This window comes from Xiphophorus maculatus, chromosome 10 (assembly GCF_002775205.1).
Source record: "Xiphophorus maculatus strain JP 163 A chromosome 10, X_maculatus-5.0-male, whole genome shotgun sequence".
Classification (NCBI taxonomy): domain Eukaryota; kingdom Metazoa; phylum Chordata; class Actinopteri; order Cyprinodontiformes; family Poeciliidae; genus Xiphophorus; species Xiphophorus maculatus.
This window is the reverse complement of record NC_036452.1, coordinates 529702-545126: the sequence shown is the minus strand read 5'-3', so window position 1 is coordinate 545126 and position 15425 is coordinate 529702. Positions and strand designations below refer to the sequence as shown.

Here is a 15425-nt window from a genome sequence, read left to right as displayed (position 1 = left end):
CCCACCATCCTTCCAGTTTTTAATGATGCGTTGGACAGTTCTTAACCCAATTCTAGTAGTTTCTGCAATCTCCTTAGATGTTTTCTCTGCTTGATGCATGCCAATGATTTGACCCTTCTTAAACAGACTAACGTATTTTCCACGACCACAGGATGTGTCTTTTGCCATGGTTGTTTAAGAAATGAGGAGTTACTCATTGCATCAGCTGGGGTTAAATAACTTGCTGCCAGTGTAGCAGTGTGATGTTATTACACTAGATTGTAAAGTGAGAAGCTTTCCGGTAGGAAATTATATGAGCACTGACAGCTTTTATTTTGAAAAGACGACCAATCCATTTCAAAACAGTGGGTAACTTCCTGTCCCAAAATTATTATCTTTATTCAAATTTAATATGTTGTGAATAAAACTGTGAATTATTACCTTTAATGTTTAACATATTGAGTTCATAGATTGTTGTTTAAAGTATCAGTTCGAAATTTAAAAAGAAAAGTTATCGGGTCATACCATTATAACCTGTGAAAGGTTTTCCCACGCTTTCCGTCGCGCTCTTTCTGTTCGGATCCCGTGGGAGAAGGTATGAAGTTTTGCTTTTTGTGTTTAATAAGTGTATTTTAAGGGTAATAAGTGTTAGTTTTACTACCGTTTTTGTAAAACAATGGGTGTTGAAGCACTTAACCTGCAGTTAGCAGTTATCTAGCTGCTCTTCTGATACATGAAACATTGCTTCATCCATGTGCTGAAAATAGTATTGTTCATGATTAAACAGGCGCTGTGGAACACTGTGAAAAGAAAAGCCTGTTCTTGATCACTATTTTCTGCCATTTGAATGCAGGATCATTAAAAGTGCTTTCCAATCAGCTGTGGTTACTCTTCTACAAGACACAACGCAGGATCAGCTACGCTACACCAGCTGAAAGATAATGGCCTATGCAGTACTTATCCAATAGGAGGCTTGGACCTATTTGCTTAGTTAAATCCAGGTGGCGACTTTTTTTTTGGCCAGGCAGTGTACATCTCAACCTTTGCACCACCTAGTTATGAATTATCTGCTAAATTTGTTTATATTTAAGTTTCATACAAGCAGTGAGATGCGATCTGCAATGATCCACAGAGAAAGAGAGAGAAATGTAAAATTTGGAGACAAAAAGAAGAAATACTGAAGAGAAACGATGGAGGAGAAGAAAATGAGACCAGTTAGGGTTATTTAGCCCCTCCTGGACGTCAGCTTTCTGTGATCAGTCGTTAACCATTAAACATAAGGTACAGGAATTAGTGCTGATAAGTTGTGGTTTTCTTTCGTGAGCGGTTCTCACACCAGAATAAATCCTGTTTTATGATTTACATTGTGTGTCAATCCCAGAGGGCGCTACAGTAGTTTTTACAAAGTTTAGTTAAAATGCAGAATTTGCACATAACCTTACATTTTATCTGTTTATTGACATCATAATAAAATACTAAATAAGTCGCATTTTTATCAAATACTTTTAGACTTTCAGCTTCTCTGCAGGTGGAGTTAGAGTTCTTACTGACATCCTTCTCCTTTGAAATGAATAAATTCCTCTTTTATTTCTGCTGAGCTCACAGTGAGGAACAGAAATGATTGGTCACAACAGAAAGAGGAAAGATGGCAGGCAGCAGAACGAAGATGATGAAAATGCTGCTGCTGAGATGATGATGATGATGAAGATGCTGCCAGGGGTCCCAGGTCTGGGTTGAGTTTCTGTGTGGTTCTGCAGTCGGTTCCAGAGTTTGCTGGATCCTGGATGTTTCATCTCTTTCCTTCCAGATTCTTTATTTCCATCACATTTTGACTTTTCATTTTCAGAAACTCCAGGGATCGGAGGCATTTTGCTAATCTGAGCAGAAAAGAGTTTTCTGGTGACTCATGCAACCTTATATGTAATTTTCTTTATTTTCAATCAATAAACAATATGGTAATTTCATTTTACAATTTATATAGATATTAATTTAAAAGCCTGTTTAGCTCCACAGCGTCACTGACGGTTTTATTTGCACATTTAGCCACCACAGCGCCCCCTGCTGGGCCTGCTGCAGCTGATGGAGGTCATGTGATCAGCTTTCAGCTCAGCGCCGTCATTATGGACTCTTTGCACCTGCGGCGCTGACGTCACAACCGCATGCGCAAATGCGGCTCTTGTTTCCGCTTTGAGTTACCATGGCAGCTAGAAAAGACAAAGTCTTATTTCAGACGCAAATAAAACAATACTATGAACATTATTGTCTTCCTAATATAAAGGGCTTTTAAGTTTTCATGGATTTCCAAGCGGTCCTGAATTAAGAAGACGGTGGCTTGTAAATATTCGTCGCTACCAGTTAAAGCTAACGCAGCACAGCAAAGTTTACAGCCTTCACTTCACTCCGGATCAACTTGTTCAGCCTAAAGCAGAAGGTAAAGGAGCCTCCTGTGTTATTTCCATGGAATCACTTCTGTATTCAGCCTGAAAGAGTTTATGGGAACCAGAGAGCAGACCAGAGCCAGACAGCCGAGCTACTGACCCGCCTGTACACACTGCTGGAAACACCGTCCTGCTTCACAAGAAACATGCTAAACTAATAAAGTGAAATAACACAGAGACCTTAAGGAACACGGCCATATTTTTCTAAAAGCAACAACTGAACCTGAACCGTCAGCTGAACTAGAACTCCGACACCAGAGCTGCTCTACTGTTAAGCTATGGGCTTGTTGTTCCTCAGGCTGCAGAAGCAAAAAGCCTGAACCGTAAAATCCCCGTTACTTGGTCTCTGACACTAACGACAATAAACCACGTAATATACTTGAACACAAGGTAAAACATTGTCTGTTAATGAATGATGAAAAATGTTTAGATACTTAAATAGCACATTTTTACAAGACAAATGTCAGAGAATATTGCCTACTAGCATAAGCTAAAGCTAATGTTAGCCACAAAGTTTAAAGGAAGTAAAACTCACCTTCGTATCTGTGAATAACGAGGCGAACATCTTAAAACCTTTCTCCAGCTTATTGTCGGGGCTTCAGATCGATGTTCATCATTAACTGTTACCTTGGACAAGCCCTGCTAACCCCCAGTGGAAAGAACCTTTTTCAATAGATCGGAAACAATTGAGCCGCTTTTCTCCGAACACAGAAGCTGAGGAGCAAAGAATAAAATAAAACACAGAGACCTAAAATGAACATCAGTTCGCACAAAGGCACAAACAGGAAGTGATTAAAATGAGTTATGATAACAAGAACAGCTTCCTGTGGGATTCACCTGAACCTGAGGAAGACGAGTGATGAAGAGCTGCTCTGACTCAGAAACAGCAGAGTGGAAGCTACAGAACCAGAACCAGAACTGGTCCACAGATTTTCCATGTGCCTTCTTCTTCTGCAGCTGAATTGTTTCCTGCTAAAATGCAACATGGCGGTTCAGAGTGCAGAGCTGAAAGGGAACAGAACGGGTTCTCTGGGTGGGAACATTGGAACCACAGCATCTAGGTAGATATATCTACACCACTGACCCCTGAAGTAGATCTTATAGTTGTGTTTCTAAATGTGCCCTGATGAGCCGCTCCGCCTGAGGAGGACAGGAAGTGATGGTTGCCATGGCAGCAGGTGTTAAATCAGGTAACGCAGAAAGTCTCTCAGATAGTTTTCAGTTAGTTTCACTAAAAGTTTCTGATTGGTTCTGACCCGGTTCTGCTCTCATCAGGTGGAGTTCAATGAACCCACAGGGGGCGCTGCGCTGCCAGACTGATGCTCTCCATTACTGCTGTTCAATAGATCAGCTATTGATCGCGCCTGTATTGATCACTCTGTGCATATGTGTGTGTGTGTGTGAGAGAGAGAGTCAGCGTGTCGCACTGTCACGTCCAGCTCATTAGCACACCTGCTCCCTCCTTAGGGATTTTAATTGGATCGTTGAGAGTCACCTGACCTGCAGAGACAAACTGACAGGTTCTTCAGGTGAAAACAAAGTTTCTCTCTGGAGTTCAGCAGCTAATTGCTGCAGCTGCTGCTGCTGTACGGGGGAATTTTTCTGCCAAATATTCACTCTTTCTCAAACCTTTCTCCTTGCGCTCAAAACTCATTTCTCTGCTCGTACTTGGAACAGAAAAGTACCGTCACCTGGCAACCTATCACCCAATAAAAAGCAAGTGTTACACTGGGTGAGTTTGTTTCCTTCTTGTGGGATAAGGACCTCGCTGCAGCAAACAGGAAGGGCGGGACGGACCGCTGTCAGTCTCAGACCTTATTTGGAAATGCGACCATTGAACTCCGGAAGTGAAGGGGGCGCTATTTCCTATATTATCCTTGGCTTCCCGTTTTTATTTTCTTTTGGAATCTGTGATATATCTTCACCTTTAGGAAGGATTTTCACTCTCAGCATGTATTTGAACTTTTCTCTTTTATTTACTTCAGTGCAGCTCACAGTTTTTAACAAGTTCTGCAGCTTTCTGTGAACTTCTAAATCTGCTGCTTAGTTAGTTGAATCTTTTCGGGCCTGATACTGCCTCTAGTGTCGAGGCGGTGGTAATGTAACAGAGTTACAAATGTGTTTCTTTGTTAAATTATTATTTCTTATTCATTTTATATTGAGAATTTGTGAATTTTATCTTATTCAGTTATTTTTATTTATTTTGTTGTTTTTGCCTGCGGGGGTCGCCCTTCTGCTCTCCGCCTCGTTTGTGTTTCCTGGGCTTCCGTAGTTTATTCCAGCCCTCGTAGCCATAGACATAATATATGGATAGACGCCTCACGGGCCGCTCTCGCCTATTGGAGCTGACGAGATTTAGGGCGGCCATCTTGGAGCGGTATACCACTCCACTCAGCCTTATATATTTGGCAGGCACAATAAAGGATCAGCGCATTTAATAGATCATAACACGCTGAATAATAATCACATTGTCACATAATTAAATTTTAGGCATACAGCTATTAAAATTGCATATATAGGAACGTATAGTTTAGCATATTTAAATAATTTTGGTGGAATACAATGTTTTAAAGTATGACATGTTTTGCAAGATACAACCAAAGATGCAATTTATTCACACACATTATGTATATATTCCGATAATCTCATATATACACACATACACACTTATCTGTTGTGACAGTATTTACATATTCATTACATTTTTACACAATCTAATAGCCTTATACATACACACACACACACACATATATATATATATATATATATATATATATATATATATATATATATATATATATATATATATACACACACAAACACATACTTATCTAATGTGACAACAATATTTACATATTCATTACATTTTTACACAATCTAATAGCCTTGAAATAGGACAGTTTTGCAGAGCTTTTTTCTGGTGTTGCCTTTCTGCAAACCAAGACATGTGACTTTTGCAATGTGGTGCATCCTTATCTTCAGAAACACAGACACAACCAATGACAGCAAGTCAGAATGGTGATTGTCAATGCCAAATTGTGTCTCCTGAGTGTGTTCCCCAAGCTGGAAAACATCTTCTGTTCCAATGTCTTCACGGACTATGTATGTGACGGCGGACAGCTTAGGAGGATGGTTTGGTGAAGCACCACGAATCACCCTCTCTGCAGCTCTCACCACCTTCACTACGCCTTGTGAGGGAATCACTAACCCGCCATTATTTTTCAAAGTGAGAAGATGGTAGTTCTCATCAAATGAAGACGGTGTGGCATCTTGAATCAAACTGACTCGACATGGGTCACAGGTTAGTTTACGCAGAATCTGCCTCACAACAAATCCAGATATGTAAACCAAGGCATTTTCTACCAGACCACCAAACTTGGTCGGAAGATAGCTGTGGTCGTCCAGAATGGCTGAAATCCTAGCAAAATGACAGGGATGCTCTTCATTAGATTCAGGAGAGGACATTTCAACAGCAGACAGGGACACGGTGTTGTCTTGTGCTGCCACATTGCCAGTCTCACTGGGTGTAACCCCACACCGAACCATCAGCCGGCGGAAGATGGCCTGGAACTGGCATGCTGATGGGTTGTTATTCCAGCCACCTTGAATGGAATACAGGGATACAATACATGTGTTAATCATACGACATAACATATGAACACATTCATGAAGTATATTTTATGAAGTTATTCTAACTGAAAGGACATCAACAGTACCTGACGCTCTGATGGAATTAAACAGGAGCTCCAAGTGATGGTATCACATCAGCTCTCAGTCAAATCTGACCTGTTTTGTCAAAATCCTCCGTTTTGAAATGCTCACTGCATAGTACAGATGAATCACTTGCAGTGAATCCATCCCTCCTCAAAGCTATTTCCCACCTCTTCCTCCTTTCTTTATCTTTTGGAAACCTTTAAAACAAAAACGTGATATCTGGGAGTGTGTACACAAAAACATTGTCCGAATGAGGTCCATGTTATTTGCAACGGTTGAAACTAAGGAGCCTTGTTGCCTGCTTAAGCTGAGCATTCAGAAAAACGTTACACTCACTATTTTTGATCTTCATATTTTAAAGAACATAAAACTCCAAATTTGATTAAAATTTGTTGATAATGATAATTAAACAAAGCTACTGAAATTGTGAGTAGGCCTGTTTGAAACATAGTCCTGTCATCAAATCTCCGGCTGAAGACCGATAGCTAACATTTGCTGTCATTTCGCTGGTGGGCATAAATACAGTACAGTAATATTACATTCACAACATACTAACAATAATATGTCATTCTTACTTGTGAAAAGTTATCCCCCGGTCCCTGACATCAACAGTTCGTAGATTTAAACACGAATAAGCCGAGCAGAACTGAGGCATCTTCTGTTGTTTTGGTTCAGCAAAGTACGAGGGTATACCGCTCTAAGATGGCCGCCGTATTTCCTGCGCCGGAGCGGCCAATGCGGCGTCTACCCTTATATTATGTCTATGGTCATAGCTCCTCTGCCCCCCCCCTTTTCCCTCAGGTTGTTCTGCGCTGCTGTGGGTCAGTCAGAGGAAAGTTAGCTGCTGAGATATGTTTGTTTTTCTGTATGGATGTTGTTCATGTTGATGTCTTTACCATATGTTGTTTATTATTGTTTGTTAGTGTGTTATTTTGCAGTTTTGACCGTCATTGTGGTTTTTTTTATAAACAGTTTTATTATAATTTCTTTTTTATTTTGGCGCGAACGACCGGTGCTAGTCCAGTACAGCTCGGTTGAACATTGTTTTTATTTCCACATTTTTAGAGCCGGAGTGCAGGGAGAAGGAGTTGAGGAGGTTGTTCATTTGTTTTCCCTTCTTCCCCCAGGTATGTGTTTTTATTTTTAATTTATACTTTTTATCTCTGTTTATTTAACTCTGTCCCACTGTATTGTGTTGTTGTGGCCACCAGGTGGCGTTTTTCTCCTCTTGTTTTTAGTTTACGATTTTTGTGAGAAGATTTCTTTTTTTTTGTTAACTTTTGTTAAATCTGAGAGAAAAATAAAATGTTAGCTGAGAGCGTTGTTCTGCGCTGCTGTGGAGCCGGAGTGCAGGGAGAAGGAGTTGAGGAGGTTGTTCATTTGTTTTCCCTTCTTCCCCCAGAATAAAAAAAATAAAATATCTGGTTGAGACCCACCTGAACGACTTCTGAGACTCATTGATACCATCTGTTACAGTAACACAACTAATATAATTACATTATGGTAATATGACATGTTAAATATTGTCTTCTTGCTTGTTAAATATCATATACACTGCTGTAAATGGAGAAGTTCTACACCTTGTTTTGATTTTTTTCTTAACCAATTTAAACTATATTACACCTCATTGAAACATGTTTATGCAAAAAAAGTACCTGCCAGTATCTCTACTTTTCTTTTGTTTTAGATTTTGCTCTATTTTTATTCATTGCCTTACTGGTAGGCTACGTGTTTGTCTTTAGTCTTAGCCCCATGCTTTGTTTCTTTTTTTTACCTTTGTTGCAATGTTCTTTGTACCTCAATGAGTTATCTAAAAAAAATAAAAATAAAAAAAAAATAACATAGGAAATAGCGCCCCCTTCACTTCCGGAGTGCCATGGTCCCATTTCCAAATGAGGTCTGAGACTGACAGTGGTTGGTCCCGCCCCTTCCTGTTTGCTGCTGCAGTGAGGTGAACTTGTGAGCCTGTGTGTGTGTGGGGGTGTGTGTGTAATAATGAATATAATCTTATAGATTAATTCTGCATCAAAAGCAACTAAGGCTAAACAGCAACACCATTAACCCCAAAAGCACACACACACACACACACACACACACACACACACACACACACACACACACACACACACACACACACACACACACACACACACACACACACACGCACGCAGTCTGTCCTCATCAATACCTTCGACCTCTGAGCAACAACAACAAACACTGATCAATACCCGATCAATAACTTCTGTGTCTGAGGTGATTCATTCTGTTGGTAAAATAATTGTTATTATTGTAATTCAATGAGGAATTTCAAAATAAAAGCCTATAAATATTAAAGGATGAATCCGAGTTGGGAGAAAGTTTTCCTTCTTTAATCACATTTAAAAGTTTTAAATGTAAATATTGACCAGATAAATTGATTTATTCATTTACTGAGTTAGTTTGTTCCCTGTCAAGTCCAAACACAGAAATCAGTCAACTAGAAGCTGACAGGTCGGGAACAGGACCCACCAGAACCACCGCTGACCCAGAACAACACAAAGACCCGCCTTTGTGGGCCAGAACCTTCCTGGTGAATGAAGAGACAAAGTGGACCTGATGGAAGGTTCTGGTTCCGTTACATCTGGGGCACAGTCAGAACCTCAGAGCTGTTGGGTTCTGTTGGGTCCTATCGGGCCGGCCGGGCCTCTCAGTGTTTCTGGGTCCAATATCTGGGAGGCAGGATGATAATTCGTCGTGTCGCCGTGACAACGGGCATGGATCACAGTTAGAGCCATGAAACCCAGTTAGCGTCCAGCCGTCTGAGCGACGAATCCAGTTACAGATATTAATATCTGGCCGCCTCCATCCTGCTGCCAGGCTGCACTCTAGGTCCCCTCTCCCACCTGTTTCTGAGCCAGATTTGTGGGTCAGTGTGTCTCTGTGTGATTGACAAACTGTGTCCCTAATGTGTTGATTTATAATTCATCTGTTAACATGGCAGCTGATCTTTCATTCAGTGCACAAACACGCACACACACACACACACATGGTGTTTTATTAAAGCAGACAGTGTTTTAGTGTCTCTGAAGCATCTATTATTCAGCTCTGATTCTGTTCTGGAAGCTGATGGAACGTTATGTTTATACTGCTACATCCTGTTAGCATCCTGCTAACACACCACACACACACACCCACATACACACACACACACTCTCTGTGGCCTCCTCTGTGTAGACACAGTGTGACCTCGCTAAGCCTCGTTAGCGCTCTCAGGTGTTTGCCGGTAATTAGTTTGTTTTGTCTCTTTGTTTGTCCTGTTTTAGTTTAATCAACAAACATGGCGGCTCTCTGGGGACGCCTTCACCTTGGTCGCCACGGCGACACAGCGGCTGCAGAGATTGGCTGATTGATCTGCAGACTGTCTTGTGGCCCACAGCGAGGTGAGAGTAACTGGGAAGGGTTCTGGTGAGCTGGGGGTCCAGATGCTGAGTGATGAAAACGAAGCTCTGAGACGACAATGATGATGACGAGCTTTAACCCCCAAACAACACGTCTTGACATTTCTCATCTTGTTGAGAGGTTTTCCGTGTTCTGCTGGTCCTGACGGACCGGATCCGTCGGGTGGCGTTTGTTCTCCTGTTTTTCTGCTGCTGCTGCTGACCAAGCTCTGCACCGGTGGTTTCCTCCGGTGAAACCACCGGAGGAAACCACGTCTAATGCGAACCACGTCTAACCGCGTCTAATGCGAAGCTTCTGCATTTTGAAGCTTCGCATTAGACGCGGTCGATGGAAATGGTGAAAATTAAAATAATTTGAATGTTGAACAAAGAGTTTGAGGTGATTTATGGTTCCTCTGAAGAATTAATAAATGGGAAACAGAAACCAGTGAACTGAATATGTTCTGATGTGACGAACGCTGCCATCTACTGGTGGCTCTGAGCCTTACCAGAGGAACCAACCTGCATGCTAGCTAGCAACCGCTACTTCCTGTTCACTTCAGCCAGAATATCTGATGACATCACGCTCTGCGTCGTCTGATTGGTTCACTCCAACCCAGGAAATGGAAACAGCTGTGCTGTGTTCATGGTTTGGTCTGTGTGCTGCAGCAGCAGCAGCTGCAGCAGTATGGGGGATTTTTCCTGCCATAATTCCAGAGCACACATTTTCATTTTGAAAGCAGGACTTCATGTTTTTCTTCTCAAAACTTGTGATGCTTGAACTCCAAACTTCTGCTCTCTCAAACTTTTCTCCTCGCTCTCAAAACCCGTCTCTCTGCTCGGATCAACTCTCCTCTTGCTAACCTCTCTGCTGGCTTACGAATCATTTTCTGCTTGGAACAGAAAAGTACTGTTGCCTGGCAACCTCTCAGCCAATACAATGCAAACATTATACTGGGTGTGTTAGTTTCCTACTAGTGGGTGAGCCAGCACTCCCTCCCTCCCCGCCCGCCCAATGAGAGTCCGAATTGAACTAGAAAGGGTTGCCATGGCGATTGGCAAGCATTGCTCGATAGCTGTTCGGCTTTATGTGATTTATCTGCAATGTGGATACAGAGTGAAACGGCTCTGCTCGGACTATTGGTGAAGGTTTGGTGTTGAACGAATGACTGTCAGACTGACTGCAGTGCTGAGGAAGAAGCAGAAGCTAATAGCTGCTAATAGCAGCTAATAGCTGCTAATAGCGGCTCGCTCAGGACAGACAGGCTGCGGTTCGGCTGCAGAACGCTGTCGCCATAAAACATGTAATATGTTGCTGAGAGTGCAAACAGATACATGATCTATATGTCCTTAGTTGGTGTTTGTACCCAGCTGTCATGACAGTTGCTATGTTGCTATCGTTGCTATGACGACATAAACAAACCAGAAGCTTAGAGCCAAATGTTTCCTCGCTCTATCCATCTTACATAACATAAATACATTACACAACACAGAATAATATTCGCTTATTATTAGTTATTGTTTTGGAAAAAAGTCACAGAGGAATCTAAAAAATCGATAAGCAACAAAGTGGATAAGATGACAACAGTCCTTCTTTCATCCTGATGACACCACCCATCCCTCACTCGGCGCGTCTCTGCCAGGGGCGGGGTCAGAGGTCAGTTACACTTTAAGGATTCAAAACAATGGCTGCTGATTTTTATTAGATTAATGGGTTTTCTGTTAATATCTGTCTATCTAGATCAGGGGTCTCAAACTCAATGTACCCAGGGGCCGCTGGAGGTAGAGTCTGGGTGAGGCTGGGCCGCATTCACACACACGGTCTCCTCAGCAGAACCTTTCTGATTGCCTATTACCATATTTGGCCGTAGTCAGGCGCTGTAACAGCCGTAATTGTGTAGTGTCTCTTTAAGATACTCTAGTATTGCTAATGATGTCACAAGTATGCACCACGGCTTCTCTGTAGAGAGCTTGGGAGAAACGTGCTAGACGGACATGTTAGCTCCCTAACTTTATAGTAATGTTACAGGTTGTTTGGACGCTGCTCAATTTTCATGTCTGATAATATAGCAGCCGTTCAGCCGGGCTTTGTAAGGTTGATGAAGAGCGTATTTATTAAAGGACAACACTTGGAAATTCCCAGTACTAGTGCGGTTGTGAGTTTTTGACCGTCCTGACGAATCTGCCGCCTCCTCTCCTCCCTTAAACACAACCCAAGCGTTACAGCGCCTAACCAAAACTCAATTCACACCTTAGTCCTAAATCTGACATCTGAACCCAAAAACAGTGTTTCCCCTTGTGGGGACCAGGTTTCGGTCCCCACAAGGAGCAGCGGGTCCCCACAACATAGTATATGTCAGGAAAATGGTCCCCACAAGGTATTAGAAACAAACCCGCACACACATATATACACTGCTCAAAAAAATAAAGGGAACACTTAAACAAAACAATATAACTCCAAGTAAATCAAACTTCTGTGAAATCAAACTGTCCACTTAGGAAGCAACACTGATTGACAATCAATTTCACCTGCTGTTGTGCAAATGGAATAGACAACAGGTGGAAATTATTGGCAATTAGCAAGACACACTCAATAAAGGAGTGGTTCTGCAGTTGGGACCACAGACCACTTCTCAGTACCTATGCTGTCTGGCTGATGTTTTGGTCAGTTTTGAATGTTGGTGGTGCTTTCACACTCGTGGTAGCATGAGACGGACTCCACAACCCACACAAGTGGCTCAGGTAGTGCAGCTCATCCAGGATGGCACATCAATGTGAGCTGTGGCAAGAAGGTTTGCTGTGTCTGTCAGCGTAGTGTCCAGAGGCTGGAGGCGCTACCAGGAGACAGGCCAGTACACCAGGAGACGTGGAGGAGGCCGTAGGAGGGCAACAACCCAGCAGCAGGACCGCTACCTCCGCCTTTGTGCAAGAAGGAACAGGAGGAGCACTGCCAGAATGACCTCCAGCAGGCCACAAATGTGCATGTGTCTGCACAAACGGTTAGAAACCGACTCCATGAGGATGGTATGAGGGCCCGACGTCCACAGATGGGGGTTGTGCTCACAGCCCAACACCGTGCAGGACGCTTGGCATTTGCCAGAGAACACCAGGATTGGCAAATTCGCCACTGGCGCCTTGTGCTCTTCACAGATGAAAGCAGGTTCACACTGAGCACATGTGACAGACGTGACAGAGTCTGGAGACGCCGTGGAGAGCGGTCTGCTGCCTGCAACATCCTTCAGCATGACCGGTTTGGCAGTGGGTCAGTAATGGTGTGGGGTGGCATTTCTTTGGAGGGCCGCACAGCCCTCCATGTGCTCACCAGAGGTAGCCTGACTGCCACTAGGTACCGAGATGAGATCCTCAGACCCCTTGTGAGACCATATGCTGGTGCGGTTGGCCCTGGGTTCCTCCTAATGCAGGACAATGCTAGACCTCATGTGGCTGGAGTGTGTCAGCAGTTCCTGCAAGATGAAGGCATTGAAGCTATGGACTGGCCAGCCTGTTCCCCAGACCTGAATCCGATTGAGCACATCTGGGACATCATGTCTCGCTCCATCCACCAACGTCACGTTGCACCACAGACTGTCCAGGAGTTGGAGGATGCTTTAGTCCAGGTCTGGGAGGAGATCCCTCAGGAGACCATTGGCCACCTCATCAGGAGCATGCCCAGGCGTTGTAGGGAGGTCATACAGGCACGTGGAGGCCACACACAATACTGAGCCTCATTTTGACTTGTTTTAAGGACATTACATTAAAGTTGGATCAGCGTGTAGTGTTATTTCACTTTAATTTTGTGTGTGGCTCCAAATCCAGGCCTCCATTGGTTAATAAATTTGATTTCCATTGATGATTTTTGTGTGATTTTGTTGTCAGCACATTCAACTTTGTACAGAACAAAGTATTCAATGAGAATATTTCTTTCATTCAGATCTAGGATGTGTTATTTGAGTGTTCCCTTTATTTTTTTGAGCAGTGTATATATATATATATAATGTTAAGCTACTGTATATCCAGCAGCTTTATCACATTTCAGTAACAAATCAGTCAGTAAAACCCGTTTTTTCTGAAGTAATTTTAAGTGTTTTAATATGGCATTTATTATTAATCTGACAAAAAACTAATATTGGTTATATAATGTGTCTATCATAGCTTCACAGAAAGCGTTATTGGCGCTATCAAGAAATGCTGGCTTCTGATTGGTCAGGCAATGTAGGTCCCATCCCTAAGACCGGTACTTCTGGAAAGAAGCGCCAGAGTGCGCTCTAGAAAACATTCTACAAGACTTTGAGATATCTCACACTTCCTCTTTCACCAGTTCATCCCAGTTTGTCTCTATTTCCTATTAGTGTTGTTCATTTTACTTTGTTGGAGAAAATGAAAAAAGAAAACCTTTCAGCTCCATATTCAGTATAATCATATTTAGATAATAAGTGCTACGGATATGTACAAGTTTATACAGATGCTTCAAAAATCTCAAATAGCAATAATGGGGTGCCTTCATTGTTCCAGAGTTCAGTATTAAAATATATAAAAGAATTACTGATGGAGTCTCAGTTTATACAGGACAGATGATGGGACTCATTTTAGCTTTAGGATGGATTGAGGAAGTTTGTCCATTAAGAAGTAAAATATGCTCTGATTCAGGTTCATCATTATATTCATTGGAAAATAATCATGCTATTAGTAGACCAGACCTTTTGTTAGAGATTAAACTTGAAGCAGCCTGACCCCCATTTGGCCCTGATGTGCTACAGAGCAACCCCTAGTAGTGCCACAGGCCTGAGCCCTGCACTACTTATGATTGGGAGAGAGATTAGAACTACACTTCCGATGCTGGAGAACAAGCTGCAAGCTGCTCCGGTGGACAAAGAACTGGTACAGCAAAAGGACAATCAGACAAAGTCAGGGTATCGGTTCTTCCATGATCGCCATCATTCTGCACAATCACTTCCCACACTACAACCAGGACAGAACGTCAGGATAAAATTGGATGGTGAAAAAGGCTGGAAAACCCCGGCTAAGATTATTGCCAAATGCCAGGAGCCACGGTCTTACATGGTGGAAACAGAGAATGGAGCTGTGCTACGACGGAATCGGAGACACCTGCAAGCCGTCCCACCGCCCACCGATCGACCAGATCAGCTACAGTCACCTGACTCCACAGTGAAACCGACCAGTAGCTTTCCACCTGAGGACAGTTCCGACTCCATGGCCAGAAGCCCTGTGCAAAAGCAGCTGTACCCAGAGGTGGAGCATCCTGCTTCACTTGAAGGTTCACAGATTACATCCAGGGGAAGAGTAGTCAGAATTCCTCTGAGATATCGACACTTAGTGACTCAAAGTCCTCTACTTCACATGTTAAAGTGTGAAAACTATAGAGTTCAGAAATGTCTTAAGTTTGTTCTACTTTAAGTTTACAAGGCAAAACATTATTGCATATTACAATTTTGATTTATTCATATATAAGGGTAATTTGACATGTAAAAAAAAAGGAGGGAGAGAAAATGAGTAAATTGGAATTTGAAAGTGCACTAGAACTGTAAGAGTAAAGATTCACATACTAAAGATGTTGGAGTTACCAGCAGTCTACTAAAAGCAAGTAAAACTTTAAGTTTGTTTTGTAGGATTGATAGGAACAGCAACTGTTGAGGGCAGTTTACCCCTAGTGTTCAGATATGCTATTTTCTAACCTGTAAGTATTTCTGCAAAGTACCAGTATAAGGTTAAGCATGTGTGTTTCGCTGCTGAAAGGGGGAGATGTAGTGATATGTCACAGTGAGGCTTCCGTAGCCTGGGGGCAAACCGATGAGCATGCGCTGTACATCCAGTTGGTGTCAGTCACACAGAGTAATAAAGTTGAGTTCTACAAGCTGCA

General features: G+C 42.5%; 1 protein-coding gene across 1 annotated transcript; it reads right to left on the bottom strand.

Moving 5' to 3' along the window:
- Positions 1–5258: 5258 nt before the first annotated feature.
- On the bottom strand, positions 5259–6166 carry LOC111609929. Its single transcript, XM_023341391.1, has 2 exons — positions 6134–6166; positions 5259–6019 (listed from the first exon to the last, which is right to left on the bottom strand). Exon 2 carries the CDS (start codon positions 5961–5963, stop codon positions 5295–5297), a length of 669 nt encoding a protein of 222 aa, XP_023197159.1. The 5' UTR covers positions 5964–6019; positions 6134–6166; the 3' UTR covers positions 5259–5294.
- Between the last annotated feature and the right edge of the window lie 9259 nt (positions 6167–15425).

Coding starts and splice junctions, on each gene's coding strand:
- LOC111609929 (XM_023341391.1), bottom strand. CDS start 5,963: ATGGTTCGGTGTGGGGTTACACCCAGTGAGACTGGCAATGTGGCAGCA.